This window comes from Leptonotus elevatus, chromosome 11, assembly GCF_054856555.1.
Source record: "Leptonotus elevatus isolate MCC_2025b chromosome 11, RoL_Lele_1.0, whole genome shotgun sequence".
Lineage (NCBI taxonomy): Eukaryota > Metazoa > Chordata > Actinopteri > Syngnathiformes > Syngnathidae > Leptonotus > Leptonotus elevatus.
In genome coordinates, this window is record NC_141249.1 from 17,060,524 (window position 1) to 17,084,999 (window position 24,476).

Genomic DNA, 24,476 nt, shown 5'->3' on the forward strand with positions numbered 1-24,476 from the left:
TGCTTGATATAAAGAGTAAGAAAATTGTGTTTGTTTTCCAAAGTTCAACTCGAGCAGAAGCATTAAGGACCAGTTGAAGAGACTTCATAGAGACTTATTTGAGACCGAAATTTTCAGGTTTGCTTTCCAAATAGTATTGTGACTCTTTTCACTTCTCCTAGTTTTAGTCAGCGCTCAGTCTGACGCATTTTTGAGAACTTGAAAATACTTCAGAGATACTTGCTTGGAGGTGAACAGTGTTCAAATTTAGATAGAGACTTCAAATTGTGACGCGTTTCAATCATTGTACTTCTCGTCAGCACTCGGGCAGAAGCAGTTTGGACAACTTGGATAGGCTTTAATGAGACAAATCAAATCTTTGCTTGATATAAAGAATAAGAAAATATTGTAGGAGACTTTTTTGTTTTCCAAAACATATTGTGAATATTTCCACATCTAGTTCTAGTCAGGACTTGAGCAGCAGCCTTTTGGACCGGTTGGAGACTTGTCTTCAGAGACTTATTCAAAGTAGATATATACATTTGGTGGGAGATTTTCTACAACAACTACTACAAATCTTTTCACTTTTCTTTTTAGTCAAAAGCAACATTTGGGGAAAGTATGATCATTTTTAATGTACATACGTATATGCTGCTCAACCCTTTTAAAATTGAGTCACCAGTGTGGAAAACGAATACATCTTTTAATTATCTTATTCGTAGCTAGAGTCTATTTCATTTTGTATTTGCATGACTGTGTAATTTTCATTCTAATTTTTCCGTCTCAATCATCGCTGGGCCCCAAAGCGGCATCAGCACAGCGGCGGTAGCAGCGCCCGTCTGAATAACAAACACAGATAGAACAGACTTCGTCTTATATGCACCACTGGCTAATTCCTCCCCCTTCTGTCCCTCTCCCAGCGGCGTGTTGACTTCATTATGCATATTCACGTCGAACTCCAGCCGCCGGTTTATTCATTCATTTTACATTTTTAATTGCGGGACTCAGAAAAGAACATTGGACTCAGTTGGATGTTGATTGCTTATTTAATAAATATTATCCATGTAGCTGTTTTTGTTCCGTTTTTCCCCATTGGAAATTACATATAGATAATGTTTTTCGTACTTGCTGTTACAAGTAATAATAAACAATTATGTATGTTTGGAAGTTTATTTTTACTGTAGAATCAGTGTGACGGCAGTGATGATATGAGACAATAATGGTGAAGCAACATGTGGTTCACTTCCCAATTGTAAACAATTTTGTTTAGTATCACTTTCCATCAAAGTAAAAACAACTCTTTGTGCTTTAGCATGAACCTCTGCAGATTTTTATGTGTCCCCCCCCCCCCCCCCATCCCAAAAGCGAAAATGAGTATTTATAGTGACATTAAACTCACCTGTGTGTGAAAGAGTCCATGAAAATGAAAATTTGTGGCGTACATTTTCCCGCCCTGGTAATTATGTGACGGCCGCAGCCATTCATCAGCATTAGGTCGCTTCATTAGCTTATATGACAGAGTAGTCACCTTTGTGAGACCCCTGAAAGTGGGGGGGGGGGGCTTAGAAAGCATGACCAGTGGAGACAGATGATCAGTTATCATATTTTTAATTGCTTCAATTGATTTTTCAGCTGTACATTTTTTTGCCATTAACAATAATAATCCTCCCCCCCCCCCCCCCCCCCAATTGTCTTAGTTTTAATCAGTACTCGAGCAGCAGTCTTTTGGGAGAGATGGAGGTGTGTCTTCATAGACTTGGTTGAGGTATGTGCAAATTTAGTGGGAGAGCAAACATGGCCCATCATCTGTTCTTTAAAAAAAAAAATTGTGAATCCTAACATTTATTCTGTACTCGGGCAGGAGCATTTCCACCTGTTGGAGATACTTTATTGAGACCCGCTTGAGGTGCTCTTTTCAACTTCTCCTAGTTCGAGTACGCACTAAGTCGGAAGCATTTTGGATCCGTTGAAGAGACTTTACAGAGGCTTGGTTGAGGTGAACAATATTCAAACACATTTCAATCATTGTAGTTCTTGTCAGCACTCGTGCAGAAGCAGTTTGGAGCAGTTGGAGAATGGAGAGGCTTTTTTTTAGACTTGCTTTTGATTTTGTATGAGATGTTTTTTTTCTCCTCATAGGATTGTGAATCCACTCCTCCTTGTTTTAGTCCATACTCAATTAGCAGCATTTTGGACCATTCATTTATTTATGGAGTGATTACAAGCTTTTTTTCACCAGTGTTAGCAAGTATTCTGTATTAAATATCAAAATTTCCACTGGAAAAAGCACAATTTCCCAACAATGCATATGCCATTATTCTTGTCATCATCATCAAGTGCAGACCCGCACGTACATTCTGACTTCTCACGTCTTGTTTTAATGTCTGTGTCCTCATGCATGAAGCTATAACTCGTTCCTTTTGCTATAACGCTTTCCTCTCGTTATAATAGTTCAACGCGACCATCTTGCTTCTGTGCACTTTTCCTTCAGATTATTGGGCTTCTTTATTCCCCTCCAGAACACGTCCACCTCCATCACCCTCCAGGCAATGTAATTGAAGTAAAGGGCAAGATCATCCCTCAGTTACAGTGATTAGGTTTATAGCTTTTGCCGTGTGTGTGTACGTGCTTTCGCGTGCATGTGTGTGTGTATGTGTGACTGTTTACTGAATCCAAAGTTGCCACATTATCCAATTCAGGATTTAACTTAATTGACCTTATCTGTGTGGACAAAAGTAATGTGACACCTGGCATTTTCTTACACTTTTCCTTCTTTTTATTTCTAGTCAGTACTCGGGCAGAAGCATCTCGAACCAGTTGGAAGACTTGTCTTTTAAATATTTGTCCCCAAACAGATTTAGTTGGAGATTTGTGTATAACGATTGTTACTCCAAAAGGATTGTGAAGCGTTCTGCATTTCATAGTTCTAGTCGATACTTAAGCAGCAGCAATTTGGGCCAAGTGAAGACTTATTGTAAGATACTTGTGAAGTTTGTTTCCTAAAAAAGGATTATGACTTTTTATGCTTTGCCAAGTAGTTAGTACTCATGCAGCAGCATTGTGGACCAATTGAAGAATGATCTTTGGAGACATTTGGGCAATGTGCTGCTGCTCTAGTACTGACTAGAACTCGAAGAAGTGGAAAGATTCACAATCTTTTATGGGGCAACAAACATGACTGAATTCACACATTAATTGGCTTTACACTATGATGTTTTTATTTTATTTAAAAAAAAGATTGTGAATCTTTTCTCTTTTCCTGGTTCTAGGTGACACTTGAGCAGTAGTATTTTGCACCAGTTGCAGACTTATTTGAAGAGATTTGAGCCAAATAATGTTTTTCACTCAGAAAGGGTTGTGAATATTTCCACTTCTACTAGTTCTGGTCAGTACTCGAGCATCAGCAATTTTTTAACCATTTGGATACTTGTGAAGTGTCCCAATATGTTTGTCCAACTTGTGTAGGCGGGAATTGTGCTGGAAGAAAATGCTGTCTCCGTGCATTAAGCCCATAAATTGACCGGCGACATATTTTCCTCAATTATCTCTCGTTATCCGTCTGAGCATTCGCATTGCACTCAATCTAAATGATCATTTCTGTTGTTTTGGAAAATAATAGAGCAAAGGGAAGACACTAATCGAGATCTTCCCTTTTGGAAACAATCGTTTTGAACTGACTGTTACCAGTCGATCCTGCCTTGCTTCCGCTGAGCAAACGAAATGTTCAAAACGTGACAAAATGTCCGACACTAAGGTCAAACACAATGTGTGCGCCCGCGGTGCATCGCTGCATCGTCGTCTCGTTCCTTGGCAGACACAAGCAAGAACAAGGAGAGAGGAGCAGGAACAGGGTCACTCCCTAATATGACTCATGTGGGCTGTCACCAACAGGCCCCGCTTTGACCGGATGCTGGATGGCTGTCGGGATAGTGATGTTCGCACCTGAGAAATGATCTCTTTTGCTAGTTCTAGTCAGTACTTGGGCAGCGTGTCTTGTGGGACTTGGGGTAAGCAATGTGCGGATTGTGAATCGTAAAAGATTGTGAATTTTTCCACATTTCCTAGATCTGGTCGATAGTCCGGAAATTTGATCTATCCTCCTAGTTCTAGTCATTTCTCGAGCAAGTGCATTTTGGACCAGTTGAAGATTTGTCTTTAGACACTTGCTTGAGGTAGACAATGTTAAAATTTAGTGAGGCACTGTTCATGTTTGTTCTCCAAAATTAATTGTGAAATTTTCCATTCCTCCTAGTTCTAGTCAATACTTAGGCAGCAGCATTTTTTGAGCAATTAGAGACTTGTTTTCACAGACTTGCTTGAGGTAAAGAATATGTAATTTTGTTGGAGATGTTGCGTTCTGTTGTTTTTTCCCCTCTAAAAAAGGATTGTGGAGGTTTTCACTTATCTTAGTTCTAGTCGGTACTCAGGCAGCAGCATTTCAGATCAGTTGGAGACTTGACTTCAGGAATTTTGTTGAGATAAACAATGTTCTGATTTAGGTGGAGACCTGTACTGGTTGTTCTCTGAAACAAATTGTGAATCTTTCTATTTTGCCTTGTTCTAATCAATACTCGGACAGCAGAGTGTTGGACCAGTTTTACCCTTGTCTTAAAAAAAAAGTTGCTTGAGGGAGACAATCTGGATTTAATCGGGGACTCATCATCTTTGTTTTCCAAAAATGACTGAATTGTCTTCCTTGTCAGTGTCCCGTCTTCTAGTCACTACTCGGACAGCAATATATTAGACAAGTTTCACTTTTGTCTTTAGAGACTTGCTTGAGGTAGACAATGTATTTGTTTAGTCAGAGACTCATGATGTTTGTTCTCTTTGAAGGATCTTGCCACTTCTTTTAGTTCTAGTCAGCACTCGGGCATCAGCATTTTAGAGACTGCCTGGAGGTAAACAATGTGTAGAGTTCGTGTTAGTCGGAAACTTGGGACGTTTGTTTTTCAGAAAGGATTGTGAATATTTATATTTCTACTAGTTCTAGTCAATACTCGAACAGCAGCAATTTTGGAACAACTACACAGTAGATTCGTATTTAAAGACCTCTTTGAGGTAAACAAAAGTGTAGATTTAGTAGAGGGTGACATGGCTGTCGTCCTCTAAAAAGGATCATGAATCTTTACACTTCTTATAGTTCTAGTAGGTACTCAGGCAGCAGCCCTTTGGACCAATAAGCTCAGTGAAGCATGCTACATAAAATAACTTTATCCTCTAGCGTTTGGGCTGCAGGTTGTTATTAAAAGCGACCGCTGTTCACCGTGGAGGTCATAAGTCTGATATCTACGTCTGTGTCCTTGACCACAGAGCATCGGTGTCATCACTGTCCATCAGGCTCACGTTGTCTCGCACACACTCTGGCAATCCCGCAGTGGGCATCGCCTACCTCCAGTTTTCCGTCTCATTACGTACACATACACTCGAGAAGGGCAAAGGAGGTGACCTGTTGCCCCTCCGGAACCAGAATCTTGGCAATCCGTCGGGTAGCGTTTCGCTCGACTGCAACAGAAGCCGCAGACAGACCTGAGCGTCAGACCTATTCTTTTACGTCTTGATATTACACCTCATGTCTGGACATACACACGTCTGCTCAGTCATTCATATCACCGTCTGGCTGTAATTGCATAACCTGCAAAGACCTGCTCAATAATGCATGGTCAAAGTAGTCATGGCAGCCTGGTGGAAAACCTTACCATGTGTGTTTGTGCTCTGTGGTTACAATTACAACCAAGTGATTTTTTAAAAATATGTCAGTCCAAAGTTGCCATATTGTCCAATTCAGTATTTTTTTTACCTTATATGTGCAGACAAAAGTAATGGGACACATGGCATTTTCCTACACTTTGCCTATTTATATAGTACTGATGCAGTATCCCTCCTATAACACAAATAAACACAAAATTCAAGTTGCACTTGAACATCAAACATCAACTAAATGACAAAGAAGGAAACATTATGCTGGTTTTTATTTGTGAAAAATAAACATACATGTTTTTCAAGATTGTTATAAAAAAATGAATGTGTACAAACGAAGACCTTGCGTAAATCTAGTAAACCCCTAGTCCCCCCAAAAAGAAAATCTTAAGCATTTTGTGTGATAGATTATTATGAACATATAGTTATGGGGAAGAAAAATCTATCTAAAAAAATATATATCCCATTTTGTCATATTAAATAACAAAGCGGCCCTGACCACTTGTTGCAACAGACACATAGAAAAATGGAAGTTTAAAATGTCTGAGCCAAAAATTCCTCGCCAACAACAACAACAACAACAACCGTACAGCTGCGTTCAAAGACCACTCGAAACGTCAGACAAATGACCACACACCTCGAATAAGTAAAAATAAGTCTTCTATATGGGAAACGTGATCGCTACGGTGGAAATTGTAGCTGATGATGCCCAACTGTAAACTCTTAAAGCGCCTCCTCCGCTTTGTCAACCAGGAAGAAACTCACGTCAAACTTCCTGCAACGCTGCGGATGTGCGTCATCCTCCACAAAAGCGAGCATGTCGTCGTTACTGCTCCGCGGCTTGTCGTCGTCGCCGCTCGCAGGTTCCCATGGGGCCCGAGTGCTGACTGTCGTAGCCGGCTTCCGTGGCGCTCGGGGCGGCAAGCAGCAACACACGGAGGCCGGAAGTAGCGCCCCGGAGGTGGAACTCAAGAGACTCCCCGAGAAGGACGAAGGTGGAACACAAGTCTCACAGTTTGATACACGTCATATCCATGCTAAACATAACAAATGCAAATATTTTATTATTATTATTAATAGTGGCTGTGAAATGTGTATTTTGATGAGCTCTGTACAATTTGATTGGATGCTTCTTAAAAATAAATACATAAAATAACTCTTCTAGTTCAGCATTTTGGAGTGGTTGGAGACTTCTTTGAGGTAAACATTGTGTGGATTTGGTTGGTGACTCATCATTGTTCTTCTTCTAAAAGTATAGTAAATCACACCTGATTCTAGTCAGCACTTGAGCAGCAGCATTTTGGATTGAGCAGAGGCGTTGTATTATTATTATTTTTGCTTTAGTTCTTTTATAGACTTTATTGAGGTAAACATAAACAATATGCAAATTTTGTGGAACGCCCATCATGCTTGTCTAAAAAATTGGGGGAACATTACACTTATAATTCTAGTCGGTACTCGGGCTGCAGCATTTTACACCATTTGGAGGCTTATTTTGACAAACTTCTTTGAGGTAAACAAATTGTGGATATAGTTTGAAGCCTACTCATTATGTTACTTTACTATTTCACAAAGGATTAAGAACCTTCTAACGTCTCCAAGATCTCGGCAGCACTCGGGCTGCAGCATTGTGGAGCAAATACTGACTTGGAGAAATCCAACACATTGCCATTATTTTTATACTCCCTTGTGTATTATCAACTTTTGGCCCTTGTCAACCATTTGCAGCATGCAGCAAGTTGACAACCAATCATTGACTCAATTCATTCTACGCTTTTTGAAGTTCTGTACTAGAATAATTCTGATATTATGGCGCTTTATACTTGTACTAAATTGTATTCGTTCTCTTCTTTCAGGCATTGTGGAGGTGCTCATGTGCAGACATAAGGCGCGGAACGCTTTGGGCCATGTATTTGTGTCACAGGTGCGCACACATGGTCGCACATCATGCACACGCACACACATGACGACTTGAGTAAAGTCAGTATTGTGTGAGCAGATGAGGGAGCTGGTGTCCATGGTGTCCAGTGACTCGACAGTGCACGTGCTTGTCTTCAGGAGTTTAGTTCCTGGTGTTTTCTGTGCAGGTGAGCGCTGACTACTAGTAAAGCTAAAAAAAAAAGAAGAAAAAAATACTCATATGGCTTTCTTAAAAAAAAAGAAAAAGAAATGGTTCACAATTAAATTTTATGATTTTTTATATTATTGGTTTGTTTTTAGAAAATGTTGCTTTGGATTAATCTAACATTTTGAGAGTTATTAGGTATTTTTTTTTCCTCCAGGAAATTAGGTTAAAAATTCAATTTCAATTCAATTTTTGGGGAAAAAATTGGTTTAGATGAAAATTGCTTGACTTTTGAGGCATGTTTTTAAAGAAAATGCTCAATTGAAAGTCAAATTGTTTGAATCATGTGGCATATATGTTTTCACAAATGTGGTATGAAATTCAAATTGTTTAAGGTCGTTTTTGCTGATCCTTGCAGGCGCAGACCTAAAAGAAAGGGCTTTAATGAACAACAAGGAGTCCGATCTGTTTGTTCACGGACTGCGATCCCTCATGACTCAGATTGGTAAGAAAGGAGAACAAATTTGAAGCTTTCCCATTTTGAATGTAAAAAAACTTGATTTGCTTTTTCTGTGTCAGCCTTGTTGCCAATGCCCACCATAGCGGCCATCGACGGTGTGGCCGTGGGAGGTGGACTGGAGCTTGCTTTGGCCTGTGATCTCCGCACCGCTGGTGAGTGGCATTTTCAAATTCTTTCGAGGGATTTTGTTTGAATGAGGCCCGATTTTTAAAATAGAAATTGTTAAACTTTTAAAGGGATATTTTTCCAAAATATTTCAAATGTCAATTTTAATATGCTGCACTTTTGAGCTCTAAATTTGCAGGAAATTTTCATGATAAATTTGAGGTATTTTTACAGAAAAAATTGGATTCACATTATTTAAATTTTGAGGCATATTTTCACCCAGAAACTTTAAACCTTTAAAGTACATAGTTTTCTTAAACAAATAAATACAATAAAAATACAATTCTTTAACTTATAATAGTAATAGTTTTTGCTGTTATTTATTTTTGGCCCATTGAAGCACATTTTTAATTTAGTATAAAATTAATTTGTTTTGTTTTTAAGCACGTTATTCCAGAACATTTTGGTGAAAAATTGTTTGACCTTCAAGGCACATTTTTCCAAGATTTCAAATCTTTGGGCTTTTGCAAATTCTCAATTTAAAATTCAAATAGTTTTAACGTCAACATTTTAAACTCCACAATGAACCTTTTAAAAGACGTAGGTTTAAAATTTGTACTGTTTTCAGTTTTGACACACTTTTATCCAGAACATTTTCATTCAACATTCTAACTGCTTAGGCCTTAATGATGCTCATCATCTTCAACCTTTACTCGTCCTCTTGTGTTTTTCCCCCAGCATGTTCTGCGCAGATGGGCCTGATTGAGACGACGCGGGGGCTGCTCCCGGGGGCCGGTAAAACGTCACGCTCCAAAATCCTTACCAGGGGCAAAGAAATCCTTGACTTTGAGGTTGTTTTTTTTCGGCACAGGGGGCAGTCAGAGGCTGCCTCGCACTGTGGGACTGGCACTGGCAAAGGAGCTCATCTTCACAGGTGGTATATGAACCCGCAAAAAAGTACAAATTTGCAATAGAGGGTTGAGCGGATTGATTTTGAGGAAAAAAACAAACACATTTTTTCCCCCTCATTGCGATTGTGATATATTATGCAGGGAGGTGCGTGGGGGGGCAGGCTGCCGCCGAGATGGGTCTGGTGAACATAGCGGTGCAGCAGGACCAGACAGGAGAGGCGGCGTACACGGAAGCGCTCGGCCTGGCCAGAGAGATCCTGCCCCAGGTCTGCCTCCATCTTCTCCTCAGACCATTAAATCTTTCTTCAATTTATCCTTTTTTTCCCCTCCTCCTCACATTTTCCTCTGCGGGCTTCTGTCGTTCTGTATTTCTTCTACTCCAGCTCAGACGCCTGCAGTTAGCAAGGCCACGGTGGCGGCAGAGTGGAGAAATGGGCCAACCATGGCGTACACACAAAGCGTAGCGCAATAAGCTAGTGTGAAGTTAAAAATATTTACAAAATACTCATCTTTTACAGAATGTTTCTCAATTGGAATGCAGTGAAGGGATAGAGACTTGCTCTTCAAGATGTATTTGTGAGTTCACAAACTCCGGACAATACATCTTGTAGCCCGTTGATTTCCACCGATCACAGAGTAGAGTAACACTGTTTGGGGCGTGATATGCAGCTGTGACGAAACCAGGAAGCCAGCGCTATTTTCATCCGTGGCCGTGGTTGGTCAAAACAAACGTGCACAATGCAGCATCGTCCAATCAGCTCGAAGTATTGTACAGAATGTCCGGCCTTTCCCGAGCAAATCAACATAGAATAGTCCCAGATTGACATTGTGGAGAACTCCCACAATATCAATCTGGCTAGTGCCAGGTTTTAGAGACTGTGCCCTGCCTCAAATAATTGAGCCCTTAAAAAGATTTGGAGATGCCTGTTGATGCTGCAAGAGGGCTATGTAGGATTACTTTTGATTTCCAGAAAGGGTAGTGTCAAATTCAAATTTTTGTTTCATCAGGAATAATGTTTTTTATTTTTTTTATTTTTTTTATTACTTTTTTTATTCGTTATTTATTTATTTTATTTTAAATAGGTTTGCAATTCAAATTGTTTAACTTTTGAATTAGATTTCCCCAGGAAATTGTGCTTCAAAATTCAAATTGCTTGACTTTTGAGTCATATTTTTCATGGATTTTTGAAAATTCTAATGATCGGACTTAATTCAAATGATTGGTCTTTTGAGGCATATTTTTCCAGAAAATTTCGATTTGAAATTCTAATTGACTTTTGGAAAGTTTGGCTTAAAAAAAATTTCAACATGAGAGGCATATTTTTCCAAAATCCTATTAAATTTGGCTATATTTCAGCTTTTAAAGGACTGTTTTTTGTCAACTCAAGTACTTCCATCCAGGTGTTAGCATTTCCTGCACAGGTTAAGGATACCTGCATTTGAAATAATTGTCCTGAATTGTGTTGTTTCCCTGCAAAGTTCAGATGAGAACGATTTAATCAAAGTTTTGTTTGACTTGAGTCAAATGATCAAACTGTCCACCAGGCTCCCATCGCTGTGCGGATGGCCAAGGAGGCAATGAACAGAGGCATGGAGGTATACAAGTTGTTTAGCATTGTTGACATTTTACACCAATTGGATGCCATGACTGACATTTGACTCTTACTAGGTTGACATCACCTCAGCGATGGCCATCGAGAGGATGTGTTACGCTCAGGTAAACGATGACTCCAGTTGTGTTCCGCTTTTGCGTTGGCTCTCGGTAGCTTGCCAACATAATAAAGATGGCGGGTGTGTCGACCATTTCAGGTCATCCCTACACGGGACAGACGGGAGGGAATGGCGGCCTTCATAGAGAAGAGACCTCCGCGATATATTGGCGAATAAGCTGTTTTTACTTTTGGGAATGAATCACTTTTTTTCCCCTTCATCAATGATACTAACTCATAAGGAATCAGTCAAAAATGTATGGTACGAGTCAGCTAAATAAAACTTTAAATGGTATCTTCTTTATTTCCTAATTAGAACTCATGACCAGTAGTATCAAAATGGATACTTGCACCTCTTCTTTTTTTTTTTATTACAATGACTCAAATAATTAAGAACAAAATAACAGCATACAGTAAAATATGATGCAACTCTTAACAAGCTAATACGGTTTCTCCTTTAGAGCATATTTACACATTCCTTAACTGCTTTGAAGCTAACAAACATGTCGACTCGTCTTACAGGGATAAAATCATGTTACGAGAAAAAAAAGTCGTAAAAAATGGACGCATTTGTGGCTATGTCAATAAAATAAAATCACAATACAGGAAAAAAGTCACGATGTTGCGAAAATGAAGTTGTAAAGAGAATAAAATCAAAACATTTAGAATAAAGTCATGATGTTTATGAAAATAGTCGAAGTCACAAGAATGGTCTTAATGTGAGAATGTCATTATGTAGCAGGAATAAAGTTAGTTGTAAAAGAATAGCAACATCAGAAGAATAAAGTAGATTAAGATTAGAGCTGTCAAACGATTACATTTTTAATCAGATTAATCACATTTTAGAATTTTGATTAATCACGATTAATCGCTTAATAATGAATTGCTTTTTTATATAAAAAAACTTGTTTAAATTTGTTTTTATCATTTAATGTTATGAGGACGTCTTCCACATTTTTTGATCCACTGCACATGCTCATCCTCTTTTTCTAATCAGTTAATTACTTGCATAATTTAAAATGGGGGGAAAATGACCCCAATATTTTGACATGAACAAATATTCTAAATGTGATATGCAAACATTCATTATTATTTTTTATTGTTATTATTATTAATGTGCTACCTTTAAACGTAGCCACCCGCTGTCACGCTAAAGGATAATCTATAGTCAAAATTAATAAAAATAAATAAAATAAAAAAAAAATTTTGTCGTTAATTAATCCGTTAACTTTTTTAAACTTTGACAGCACTAATTAAGATTAAAGTCCGTATTATGAGAACAAAATGTAGTTGAGTTATAAGAATGTGTTACAAAAATAAAATTATGTTACCAGTACTGCTGTCAAAGGTAAAGTATTAACTCATTGATTAATCACAAAAAAATATTGCATTAATCATGTTTTCACGCAGATTAATCACAAGAATTAACACACTTCAAATTTGGTGGACAAAAAATGTTGATAAACACCTTTTTAATTAAGTGATTAATCATGACTATAAAATGTGATTAATCTGATTTACAAATTTAAGTGTTTGACAGCTCAAATTTTTTGACAGATAAATTATGAACATTTTACTGTATATAGTTCTCACCCCCCCCCCATATTACAACTTTATTTTTGTTAAAATGAAGACTTCCATCTAATAGTAGACTTCATTTCATGTAAAACTACCAATTATTTTCGCAGTACTTCGACAGCATGTGATATAATAACGTCATGAGTTATACATTTTGAGAGAAAATGTAATTTAAAAAAAAGAAACAAAATAGAGAATCCAGCAGTTATGAGAATAAGTCTTAATGTTATGAGGGTGGAAAAAAGTGAGTTGTGTAAAAAAAATTCTGCCTCAAATTATTTGTAAAATGAGAACTTTATCCTGAGATTACATTTCTTTGTCGACTGTTTTTCTCGTAAAATGACAAATTATTCTCTGTAGTAGTATTAGGACTTGACACTGTAACCAAAGTATATGTCACTCCATCGCCATTTTCTGTATCTTATCCTAAATGACATTATTGACCTCTGTTTCATATTCGTTATGTTCTCATTTGACAGCACCTAAGTATCGTTGCGGCATGCTCCAGCTCGTCAAACAAGAACGAAATCTCATCGACTTTGAAGCGTACTAGTAACATTCGTATGTAATATAAATAAGGTTTGTGTGCAAACAACTGCGTACTCTCTGTCCATTCACTGGAGACACTCACTCGGGTCTTACAGGCTTGCTTACCTGAAAGAGATAAATAATTAGATGCTGTTAGGAGAACCTTTTAAAAAGAATCTTGCATATAAAATTTGAAGGGGGACTGTATTTTTTATTTTGTATGATTTAAGACTTAATTGTTTATTTTATTACCCTGGTGGAGTTTATGGACGTGGTGGCGGGCAGACGGCGCCGGAGTGACCCATGCGCACCCGGTGGCGTTCCAGGCTTTCCAATATGCTCTCGGTAAGATGCCCGACGTCCGGGTGTGTTTGTGGGTTGGCGTGCACCCGCTCCAGCTGCTGCAGGCCTCCTTCCTCCAACAGCATACTGCAATAGCGCCCGGCTGAGTACAAACACACTAAACTGTCACAAATATTCATAAAACTGTAAATCCCGCCTATTTGCGAATGTCTTTTTGCTGAAAAACAAACGACTTGTCTCACTCACCGTTCTTGCTGCAGACATGTTGCATGGCCCATGCAGCCCACAGCTGGACTCCTGGCGTGTGGAAACACTCCAGCAGGGGAAAGAAGGGATTAAATGACCTAAAGGGCGACATGCATGTCAGCAATATTTTTATAGCATTTTGTTGTCTTTGCAGGTCCTACAAAAAGCTGTTTGTGCATTTATTTCAATATCCATGATAACTAGATGAAGGTCCCTTGACTAGTATGTTCTTTGTCCTCACTAGTAAGACAATTCAGTGCTCGAGTAGAACGACTACGACGTGAGAAATTAAATCTTAACGGTGAACTACTGGGCTGCACTGGTAGCTTCCTGTCCAAAATGCCCACTAGTAGTTTTGCCTTACCAGTAACGTACTGTAATTGTCAAATTCGAAAGCCAAAGTTGTCCATTGAGTGTGCAGAAATGTCATTCATTCATGGGAAAAAGTTTAGTAGGAAGATACAGATGTTATACTAGTCTAGTGCGCTGAAATTTCTGACTAGAGAGAAATGTATACAGTAGGCCTACATATATAGGGCAGGGCATAGGCAAACTAGGTGGTCGCCTAGGGCACCACCTAGTGGAGGGGGCACCAAATTGCAGGGCAAAAAAAAATATGAAAAAATACTTTTGCCTAGAGTTATTTATGTGTTGGAAGTTTTAGTTTTTTGCTTTGCTTTGTTTAAAATTTGTTCAATAAATGAGTTTTTATTAGTGTTAGTTTTAATTCAGTTTATTTTTTCTTTTTTATATATTCCTTATTTGTGGACCAAAAATATATATATAAAAGATTACTAATTATATAAAGTACAATTCTCAAATGACCTTCTCCTGGATGGCTGTAGAGTTATGCGGAAATAAATACATTTAAAATAAACCCCGAAAGATCATGTACTGTATGTAATTTAGGAAGGATATATTTGCTTTAATTATATTTAGTTTTATAAACATACAATGTAGTTTTAGTTATCACCTTCTAAACGCACTCGCGTTTTTATTCTATTTTGTCAATGACTTAGTTTAGTTTGACTTATTTCATTATTTTTTGTTATCTATAATAACCTTGGTGCGACCAAAGCACATCCTAGTACATAGTCCTCAAATTGGATGTCGATGATATTGAATAAATGCTCAAATAGCTTTCCTTAATTTCATACCTGTAGGCCACCATCTCACAGTCAGGTGCAGGCCACTTCATGATGACATCATGCTAGCAGAAGGGGAACAAGTAAAGCTCAGTCTGAATTTTTATTTATTTATTTATTTATTTTCAATCACACTTTCCCAGTAATGGCTCTTACCAGCTGCTCCAGCAGGGAGGACCTGATTTCAGGGCCGAGTGTCCAGGCGTCCTTTCCCCGCGACGTCAGGTGCGCCAGGATGCCGGCGGCGAAGTAGCTCACCTCCACCTCGGAGCTGTGCAGCAGAGTCCTGATGTGGTCCAGGAAGGTGTGGACCATCAGTTCGCAATGCAGCTCGCCTACCTCTGCTATGTTGTTCTAGCACACAAGAAGGTATGCAGTGAACATGTGCTATATCACTCTGTGTGTGTTAAAGTGGCAGTTGTTCATAATTCTACGTAACGGCTATGCTAATTTCTGTTAGACCATCTATATTTTAACCCATTTTACATGGGACAATGTTTAAGTCTTTAGCTTTTTTTCAACTTTTCATGATGATGCTTATCTTTTCAGTGTCCAATAATACAAATTGCTCACCAACAGGCCCAGAACCTTTTGCTGAATGGACGACTCGTTAGGGAAGGACTGTGGAGAAAGGGCAAAGCAAGTGAGTCACTCTTCCCACACAGGCATAAATTATTACAGCTAATCAATACAACTAGCTGAATGGGAAAATTCACAAAAGTTGTTTGAACCACGATCGGCCCAATATATTTGCTGGTTCCGTTAGAATTGAATTCAGAGTCACATTTTGACATCACGAGACAAAACCACCCCTAACAATTGAAAATGGCCGTGTACCTCTAGAACCTTGATGAACAGGTCGAGTCCTTGGTTCTCAATAAAATGGCGGCAAGTTGTCGGCGACTCGTCTGTGAGGTTCCACAGTGCGCTCAGGGTGAATTTAAGGGTGGCATCGGCCATGCCCTGAGTGGCCTTCTGACGTACGATGTGGAGCAGTTGCTGCGGCAAAGCAGACGGCGGAGAGTATTTGAACCATGAAAGGTGATCACTCCGAAGTAAAATTTGGATTGTTACCTTCACTATGAACAACTCTGCTCCCAGCTGAGCCGTTTGCTCTGTGGACAACTGGCGAAGACATTCAGAGGTTTATGTACACACACATACACGTGTATACGTGCACGCCAACATACCTTGGCAGCCAGTATGGAAATGATGGCCACAGCCATCCTCTGCATATTCTGATCCTCGTGATTGCAGAGCCACTGCATTACCAGTTTTGCTGCCTCAAACCTTGAAAATCAGCACCAAAAATGTCTGTTTTTAAATGCTGCATTTTTGCATGTGTGTACCAAATGTTTTTGGCCAGTTAAGCATTCACTTCCTACCTATTGAACGGAACCTCTTGTAAAATGCGGTCACTACAGAGGGACAGCAGGCAGTTCTTTTGTAACTGGAAAAGAGAGAGGAACATCATGTATGTGGCTGTCATTGTATGGAGTGCATACACAGCATTGAGGTGCCAAGTCTAGCCCCAAATTCAATGTATTGAGTCGTTGCTATTTTTGGGGCAAGATGACATGCAAGACTCATCTATCTGTTGTTGCACTCTTGATGTTGTAGGGAAAGCATACAGGCAAGTGGGGGCCATACACACACCCACACCAGGTTCATGTGTTTGTCTTTTTAGGGAGTGTATACACACTAAGCAACCATGCCAAGACTCGCGTCATTATCACATTTAATGTATATGGTTCATCCATTCATTTGTGCACCCATTTGGTCTAGTATCAAATAGTGTCCCATTTAATTTATATTTGTGATGGGATAAGATACATGGATGGTTTTGAGTATTATACTATTTCATTTTTTTCATGGGTATAATGTTTGTCTGTCTGTCTTTGTAGGGAGTGCAAACAGACAACTAGGGGCAATACATACTAATGCACCAACATGTTCAGCGACATTTTAACTTATTTAAATAAATAAAAAACTTCCCTTTAGTTATCTCATACATTTGGCACTATTGTTCACATACCCAAGTGAGCTGAGCTCATTTGATCTGGGCTGCAAAACAACAGCACCAAGTAGAACGAGTCTCTACCTGCTGGTGGTTGGGGAACGTCCTCATGGCCTCTAGCAGGAGCTGAGTGACGGTACTGAGCAGGCGGACCGGCATCCCGGCCGCCAGGTCCTGCTTGGTCAGGTTGAAGACGCACGCGCTCGCCGCCAGCTGGACATTGAGCGTGGCCTGGTGGTTCTTCATGCCGAGGACCACCAGCTGGAAAGACATTTTGCAGTCAGTGGAACTGAGGTTGACTGCACCGTGTGCGTCCGCACCTTTAAAATGTCGGGCCGAGGCTTCTCCATGACGTGCGTGAGGCTGAAGAGGTGGAAGAGCGCCTCTCGCACGAAACCCTCCCGCTCGCTGTAGCGGCGAAGCGCCTCGCAGATCTGCGTTTCGTTGGCTTCCCCCGTCACCTGTTCAAACACACACAAATCTTCATGTCGGTTCTAGCAATTTTACGGGTGGGCAAACTTGTCTGCTAAATATTATTTATTTTTTTAAACAGACAGATTGGCAAGTTGTACATGACGCAATAGAAGAAAAAAAACAAGCCAAGTAAAAAGTCAAATGTTTTATTTGATTAATATTTTTTTATTTCCTGTTCATTGGTTTGTTTTGATATAAAATAATGCAAACTTATTTTATTTAAAATAAAATGAATTAGCAATTATATAATACAATAAAAATGTGTCCATTTTTGCATTTACTATTTTTCTTTTATTTAAATGATTTATTTAATATAAATTGCCATTTTAATTTTATTATTTCTAATGAATTTACTATAATCAATTATACAATTAAATCCTAAATCCTACTTTCAGGTTTCCGTCTCCAGAGAGGAATTCAGAAAATCCGGCATCCGTGGCCAGAAGTCCAACAAAAGTCATTTGTGGTCTCTCTTCCACAAACGCCTTCACGGCCGCGTCTGTCACCTGTAAAAAGACATCTGATTATCAACATAGTTCAATTTTTTTTTGTAAAAGGTTTTTCTAATTGCTTGTTTGTGCCTTGGCCTAACAAAGATTTGGGAAAAAATGGAAAACGGATGGATGAATTTGTAGTTAAATAATTTTCCCTGGACAAAGTTGTTTTTTACTTTTCAATAACAATTTACTTTTGGGTTGGTTACCTGTTTCCTTCCCGACACATCCAGGGAAACGAGAGCGGGAAGTATACCCGGTTGTCCGAGCAGCTGACGAGCGACGTCTGAGGTGAACTGTTTGTCATCGCTGATATCCAGGTGCTGCGGACAAACAGGTGCATACAAAAAATGTATACAAATACATTGGCGGGCCCTCGCCGTGGAACCTCCCGGTCCGCTCACCTGCAACAAATCGAGCTGGCCGATGACGCACAGCAGCTGCGCCGTGCTCATCTCCAGCCTCTTCAGTTGGTGCAGCGTGAGCGAGCGCAGCCTCTCCTTCAGGCCCAGCAGCGGATTCAAGTTGGTGACAGACGTGTTGGACAGGTCCAGGCTCTCCAGCCGCGGCAAGGAGCACACGTCGGCCAGACCCGAGTCGTAGAAGTCCACGTTGGCCAGGGAGAGCGAGCGCAGGCCCTGCAGAGCGCCGAAGCCGTGGCGGCTCGGCTCCTCCAGGGAGGACATGGTGAGGCCCGTCAGCACCAGTCGCTGGAGAGACTCCTGTATTGCGGGAGGCGCGTGGGTTTCAGATGTCTGTTCTTGTGAGGAGTGCATACAGGCCACCATGTCTAGCCACAAATTTTACCTTTGGAAATCCTGTGTCATTGCTTTTTTATTTATTTATGATATATAAAGTACAGGTTTCATCCATTTATACTTGTAGGGAGTGTATACAGGCCACAATATTGCGGAGTCTGATACCATAGTTACATTTGGCAGGAAATGGCCAAATTGTCATCTGTTCATCTTGCTCTCACAATGTTTAAAGGAATGTATACAAGTAAATGGAGGCCATACATATGACTTTGCCATCATATTTAGATGGAGTCTCACATCATGGCTATGTCTGACAAAAGGTTCATCTGTCGGTCTTGCTCTCAAGATATTGTAGGGAGGAGTGCATATGCAGACAAGTGAAGCCCATACACACTACTGTAAAACCATATCTAGACCCAAATTGGATAGTTTAAGTCTCATATTGCAGTTTTAGACGGGAGATGACATAAAAGGATGACCTGTCTGCCGTTGTGCTCATGATGTAGGGAGTGCATACAAGCAATTGGAAACCATGTGTGCCACTCACTATATTTACCTGAGTTTCATATGATTGCTAGTTTTGATGGACATATGATTTGTCTGTCTGTTGCGTTCCTGATGTTGTAGGGAGAGCATACAGGCAAATTGTCTTAGATAAATGTAAGAACTTGCCAAGCAATTTGAAGATTATTTAGTAAAAACTTACAGTACAATTATACGAATATATACTGGACAATCATACATTATTGCTTAAACGTGTTGTAGGGATTTCATACATTTCCAAGGCCCCAAAAGAGGTTAAACTGAATAGCAGGCATTTTCCACCAGCATATTTTCTTACCTGACAACATTTATTTGTGGCCAGCCCGTGCAGAATGTCTGGGATTGTGAGGTCGGCGTTGACTCGGGCAGCGTCCAGCTCTAACAGCCTGTGAGGACAGAGGGCTCGCTGGAATGCCTCGGCTGATATGCGCGCCGTGCGGACGCAAGCTCGTCTCAGCCGAAGGTACTCGCAGTTCCGGAACACGCCCACCGTGCTGTCGTTCAGTAGACCTGCCAAGGATATGTACAAGTGTTGTACTACATTGCCATGTTTGATTGGAGATGACAACCAACCATCATCTCTGTCGTTGCACTCACGATGTTGGAGGGAGTGCATACAGGCAAGTGGAGGTCAAACTATATATTTTTGTACTTTTACTGAAGTAAATGAGATGAATCACAACATCTATAGTAATATTTCTTAACGGAAGCGAGTATGAGCTATTTTGCCTCCTCTGCTCTGTCGTATGTTTACCCTCGGTTGCCATTTTGGCCAGCAGCTGGTCTGCAAGCTCCTGAGGGAAGAGCACGGCCTCCCGGAAGCACAGAGACCCGTCGGCGCGCTTCATGCACAAGCATTCCAGGTTCTGGCTCACGAAGGTGAGACACAGGTCCGTCAGGCTCGCCGGGGATGCCTCGTCCTGCGAAACACACAGCAGCACCTCGTCGAGCACAGAAACCAGTCGAACGTGAAGCCGAGACAGAGAAAGCAAAACCTACCGCATTGAGAAAGCTAGAGGCCATTGCTATGGAACGATTCTAACCTATGCGACAAGGAAGTGTTATCCTCACAGGTTGTGTAATGGCTCCAGCTTGGCCGGTCCTCTTGCCCCAACACCGGGCCAACTGCTAAAACGACCGGGGAAGCTAACTACGCTAACTAGCTAGCTCACTTGTTGTCGCCTCCGGTTGCTCTCCGAACCACAGCGCCGACGACTGTCCACTTTGTTGCAAATCATGTTTATGGCTTGTTTACAGTTAGGATATTAAGTAATTAGGTGAAGCGTAAGCGTGTATTACGCCTTTATGTGGGGGGAGGAAAGTAGTCAGGGCTATTTCTGACGTGACAGACCGTAAACAAAAGGTCACAACTCCGGAAGTAGATTACAGGTGAGGAGGCGGGTCTACGGAAAGCGGTGAGCCACTGTTACGAAATAAAACCCTTAATTATTAATATTTGGAACAATCAAAACACATAACATATTTGATAGCATATTATGGTTGTCTCTTTTTCGTTAACTGTATAACTACGAGGACTCGTTAAAGACGAGGTGAGTTTCTGCGTTTGGTATACGGAAGCCTGTGAGGTGAAAATTGTAATTTGCCTCTTTTAAAAATAAAAAAATACAATTTGAATTTTGCAGACCTAACTTCCTTAAGTTTTTTCAACAGAAAATATTCATCTTTAATAACTATAGTAGAAGTATTGTTATATTTAACGGTAAATCTACGAAAGCCTACTCACTTATTACAGGAAGTAGTAACTCACTACAGGAAGTAGTAAGTGAGGAGGCCGGTATACGGAAGTCTCCTCTGTAATGGGTTGGCTTACAGCACTTGCTAAGTGGTACATTGATTTACCTCCTTTCTTTTTACGATTTTAAAGCCAGTTATTGTTATACCGTTATGTAGTTTAATCAGTGGTAAAGTAACAATCTCTTGATGCGGAAGATATCTTAAAATTGGCGTTGTTTAAAATCAGGCCATATATAACACAGCAAGGTCATAACGAGTAACTTAGCGAGTAGCGAGAAGTTCATTACATCTTTGGACATCAAAACTACATTTTGAACATCTAAATGGCGGGCATTAACTTTGAAGATGAGAAAGAAGTCAAGCAGTTTCTGGATATGTTGGGTGTGGAGTACAGCTACCATTGCTATAAGGAGAACGACCCCGAAGGATGCCAGAGGTTAGCAGAATACATGGAATCAGTGAAACAGAACTACGAGGCTACTGCACAGGTGCTCAAACACAACTGTGACAAACATACCCATGCAGAAAGCTGCAACAAACTGGGATATTACCATGTCACAGGCAAAGGTACTATCTATCTATCTATCTATCTATCTATCTATCTATCTATCTATCTATCTATCTATCTATCTATCTATCTATCTATCTATCTATCTATCTATCTGTCTGTCTGTCTGTCTGTCTATTTATCTAGAAGAAAAAATAGAAAAATTATGAGAACTTTTTATTCTCAGAAAATATTCCAAGAAATAAAGCCAAAATATTACAGGAAATTAGTAATATTACAACAAAGTGTCACAATGTTAATGAAATAATGTATAATATGCTAATGTTAATGAAATTATATGTAATATGCAGTACATTATAAATATGGCACAGTATGGTATATTGATAAAAACTATTCAACCTTTTCTTGCAATGATGCATTTAAAAAAAAAAAAAATCTTGTAGTGTATATTTTATCTTTAAAAAAATAACTTTTCCAACGTCGCTGCTTTTCAACATATTTCTAATGTCTACAAGGCGTGATTTTTTTTGTAGCAAATTGTGAAATGTTCTCATGCTTTTACAGCTGAATACAATCTCAAGATTTTTCTACTTTTCTTCTGAAAAGAAAATACTTTTATTTCTGAAATTGTGATATTCTGGTTAAAGTAAGTATAGAGTATTTTTTTTGCGTTATTTCTAACATATTGACCTTATTTTTAATTGTAAAATTTTGTTGTAAAGTACCTACATTTTTTCAATAGATGTTTTTTTTCTCATTATTTGTTTTTTTCTTTAAAAAATACGAAATGTTCTCCAATAATACTACTTTCCCCCAAAACATCTTCAGAAATTGTTGCCATTTGTTAATGTATTATTTTTTCATGTTCTTAGTATCCAAATGTCTAAAATAGTGACGTTTTTCTTGTGAAATTTTCTTGTACATTTACAACTTCAAAAAAAATGTTTCATTAATATTTGTCTACTTTTTTCTAAAAAGAAAAAAATATTATTGTAAATTTAGTTTTGTATCAAGTACTGTACTTGGAATTAGAAAAATATTAATTTAACTATGTAAATTATGCTTAATTTCTTACTCACATTTGTAAGTCTTTTCATGTAATATTTCCACTAAAGCTTGTTCTCATAAATAGATTTAAATGGATGGATGGATATTGTGGTAATTTCCCTAAGTGTCTTTTTTGTTGTTGTAATTTTTGACATCATTCTTTAGAACTATCGAAAATATATATTTTCTTCTCATTAGCATTTACCTTAAATAATTCTCAAATTGCAAAATTGTCTCCAATTTTACTAATTTAATAAATAATGTAGCTTTATTTTTATACATTGAGATAAAAAATCATAATTGCAATAAAATGAAAACCTCACATTATTCAGAATGGCAAATGTTCCCACCAGGTGGCGTGAGCAAGTGCCTGAAAAGCGCCTACTCGTGCTTTATGCGAGCTTGCAACGCCGGTGGGAATAAGTCCATCAACGGCTGCCACAACGTGGGTCTGCTGGCTCACAATGGGCAGGCCATCGGGGGCGCCGCCCCCGACCCGGACGCTGCCCGCTGCTACTACGAGAAGGCATGCGCTGGCGGCTTTGCCCCATCCTGCTTCAACCTCAGCGTCTTGTACTTCATGGGAAACGCAGTAGGTGTCAAGCCAGACATGACCTTGGCGCTGAAGTACGCCATGCGGGCCTGTGACCTGGGAAGCTTGTGGGGCTGCGCCAACGCCAGCCTAATGTACAAGCAAGGACACGGCACCGAGAAGGATGAGAAGAAGGCTGAAGAACTGAAGAATCGGGCCAAGGAACTGCACACTTTGCAAAAGGAGCAGCAGCTGGAACTTGGGTAGTGAGAACAAAAGACCCGTGTACTTGTGTCTGTGTGTGTCTCCATCAATAGTTGGTGAATTTCTTATAGACTCATTATTGATGTGAAAGTCATTGTATAAAAGATGATTTAATTCCAACAATGATGTCTAATTATTGTGAATAAAAGAGAAGGAAAAGAAAAATCTCAAAATTAGAATAAAAAATAATCTATGTATTGTTTCGAGTTATAACATTCATGCAGACACTCATGCTGCCCCACCAGACTCCTTTTAAAAACATATCTAACACAGACACTGCACTACAATAAAAGAAATTAAAAAATGGGTCAAATACATTTACAATGTGTTTAAAGGTGTTTCTTGTGTGGGAGAGGTAAGGAGTATCAAAAATGTTTTTTTGTAATCTTATGGTTTAGCCATGTTGCAGATTTTCACCTATTCTGGAATGTATCTGCGAGAAAAGAAAGGGGTTCCTCGCACAGCAGGAGTGCTGTAAAAATGACGGAGTACAAGGGCCTCAATAAATTCTAAACATTACATCTAAATATTCCAGGAAAAAAACAAATTCAAACAAAAAAAATGTTACAAGAAAAATCATCTTTAAGTTGTATGTGAAAAAAGTTGAAATATTACAAGAAAATAAAACCGTAGAATTACATACAAATGTGCGATACTATGATTAAAAAAAAAGTTGTATTATATAATGCTGCAATATTACAAGAAAGGTTTTAATGCTAGAAGAGAAAAGCTAATACAGTATTACATGCAAAAGTTGCAATTAAATAAAGTTGCACTGTAACTTAAAACACAAGTAAAATGAAAAAAAGGAGGCAAAAGTTGCAGAATACGAAGGAAAAGTAACAGCATAAATAAAAGATGTGCATTTACAAAAGGAAGTTAAAAAATAAAGTATTAAAAAATATTTTAGCAATGGGATAAGTGGTGCAGCGAATGGATAGATATTTGTAAAATAAAGTGCTAGAGTCGACATGAAAAAAACAAAAGCAAAAACGATAATTTTGCGCTTTTTTAATCTGTTTTTTCTTGTAATTTACGATCAAAATACATTAAATATAAGAAAACATGGTACCTGGTACAATATATATTTTTAATGCATGAAATTGGTCATAAATGACTGCAGTGTAGCATTTTGACCACCAGAGAGAGCTAGAGTAAAAGGCAGGCTTTTGTAAAGCGTAACAGGCGACCTTGTTCAACTTAACCGTACAAGAAGTGACACAATCGCTTTCTCTTGAATGCGTTTGTCATCAATAACACCGTCCTTATCAATGCAAGCCATTGTGGATTTTAAACAT

At 39.1% G+C, this 24,476-nt stretch overlaps 3 protein-coding genes across 5 annotated transcripts in view; 2 read left to right on the plus strand and 1 right to left on the minus strand.

Moving 5' to 3' along the window:
- The window catches only part of echdc2 (enoyl CoA hydratase domain containing 2), a 33,815-nt gene extending 22,534 nt beyond the window's left edge, over window positions 1-11,281 (plus strand). The window contains exons 3-13 of the mRNA XM_086089116.1: window positions 6,430-6,671; window positions 7,533-7,600; window positions 7,676-7,763; window positions 8,160-8,246; window positions 8,321-8,413; window positions 9,105-9,161; window positions 9,238-9,300; window positions 9,419-9,543; window positions 10,823-10,873; window positions 10,947-10,994; window positions 11,087-11,281. Of these exons, the coding sequence (XP_085945242.1) occupies window positions 6,494-6,671; window positions 7,533-7,600; window positions 7,676-7,763; window positions 8,160-8,246; window positions 8,321-8,413; window positions 9,105-9,161; window positions 9,238-9,300; window positions 9,419-9,543; window positions 10,823-10,873; window positions 10,947-10,994; window positions 11,087-11,164 (936 nt within the window). The 5' untranslated portion in view covers window positions 6,430-6,493 and the 3' untranslated portion in view covers window positions 11,165-11,281. The remainder of the gene's footprint in view (window positions 1-6,429; window positions 6,672-7,532; window positions 7,601-7,675; window positions 7,764-8,159; window positions 8,247-8,320; window positions 8,414-9,104; window positions 9,162-9,237; window positions 9,301-9,418; window positions 9,544-10,822; window positions 10,874-10,946; window positions 10,995-11,086) is intronic.
- Window positions 11,282-11,330: 49 nt separating this feature from the next.
- On the minus strand, window positions 11,331-20,455 carry zyg11 (zyg-11 family member, cell cycle regulator). Of its 2 annotated transcripts, none has more exons than XM_086089110.1 (18): window positions 20,116-20,455; window positions 19,827-19,992; window positions 19,371-19,582; window positions 18,176-18,493; window positions 17,981-18,094; window positions 17,667-17,783; window positions 17,124-17,264; window positions 16,888-17,064; window positions 16,172-16,236; window positions 15,977-16,076; window positions 15,861-15,911; window positions 15,624-15,785; window positions 15,360-15,407; window positions 14,943-15,140; window positions 14,799-14,851; window positions 13,642-13,739; window positions 13,345-13,537; window positions 11,331-13,218 (listed from the first exon to the last, which is right to left on the minus strand). In XM_086089110.1, the coding sequence occupies exons 2-17, from the start codon at window positions 19,918-19,920 to the stop codon at window positions 13,356-13,358; spliced, it is 2,130 nt and encodes a 709-aa protein (XP_085945236.1). In that variant the 5' UTR covers window positions 19,921-19,992; window positions 20,116-20,455; the 3' UTR covers window positions 11,331-13,218; window positions 13,345-13,355. The 2 variants fall into 2 exon arrangements, with proteins under 2 accessions (XP_085945236.1, XP_085945235.1); XM_086089109.1 differs by having other exon boundaries at window positions 20,072-20,455.
- Window positions 11,421-23,495, plus strand: coa7 (cytochrome c oxidase assembly factor 7). 2 transcript variants are annotated; one of them, XM_086089119.1, is made up of 5 exons: window positions 11,421-15,155; window positions 15,366-15,429; window positions 17,673-18,458; window positions 19,395-21,394; window positions 22,736-23,495. In XM_086089119.1, exons 4-5 carry the CDS (start codon window positions 21,151-21,153, stop codon window positions 23,179-23,181), a joined length of 690 nt encoding a protein of 229 aa, XP_085945245.1. In that variant the 5' UTR covers window positions 11,421-15,155; window positions 15,366-15,429; window positions 17,673-18,458; window positions 19,395-21,150; the 3' UTR covers window positions 23,182-23,495. The 2 variants fall into 2 exon arrangements, with proteins under 2 accessions (XP_085945245.1, XP_085945246.1); XM_086089120.1 differs by lacking the exons at window positions 11,421-15,155; window positions 15,366-15,429 and adding an exon at window positions 16,162-17,312.
- Window positions 23,496-24,476: the final 981 nt, after the last annotated feature.

Excerpts from the sequence above, each read along its gene's own strand:
- zyg11 (XM_086089109.1), bottom strand. The coding sequence starts at position 20,095 with ATGGCCTCTAGCTTTCTCAATGCG. Across the intron at positions 17,265-17,666 it reads CTGGAGACGGAAACCTGAAA|GTGACGGGGGAAGCCAACGA; the intron begins GTAGGATTTAGG and ends GTGTTTGAACAG. Across the intron at positions 16,077-16,171 it reads CAAGAGGTTCCGTTCAATAG|GTTTGAGGCAGCAAAACTGG; the intron begins GTAGGAAGTGAA and ends CTGATTTTCAAG.
- coa7 (XM_086089119.1), top strand. The coding sequence starts at position 21,151 with ATGGCGGGCATTAACTTTGAAGATGAGAAAGAAGTCAAGCAGTTTCTG. Across the intron at positions 21,395-22,735 it reads TTACCATGTCACAGGCAAAG|GTGGCGTGAGCAAGTGCCTG; the intron begins GTACTATCTATC and ends TGTTCCCACCAG.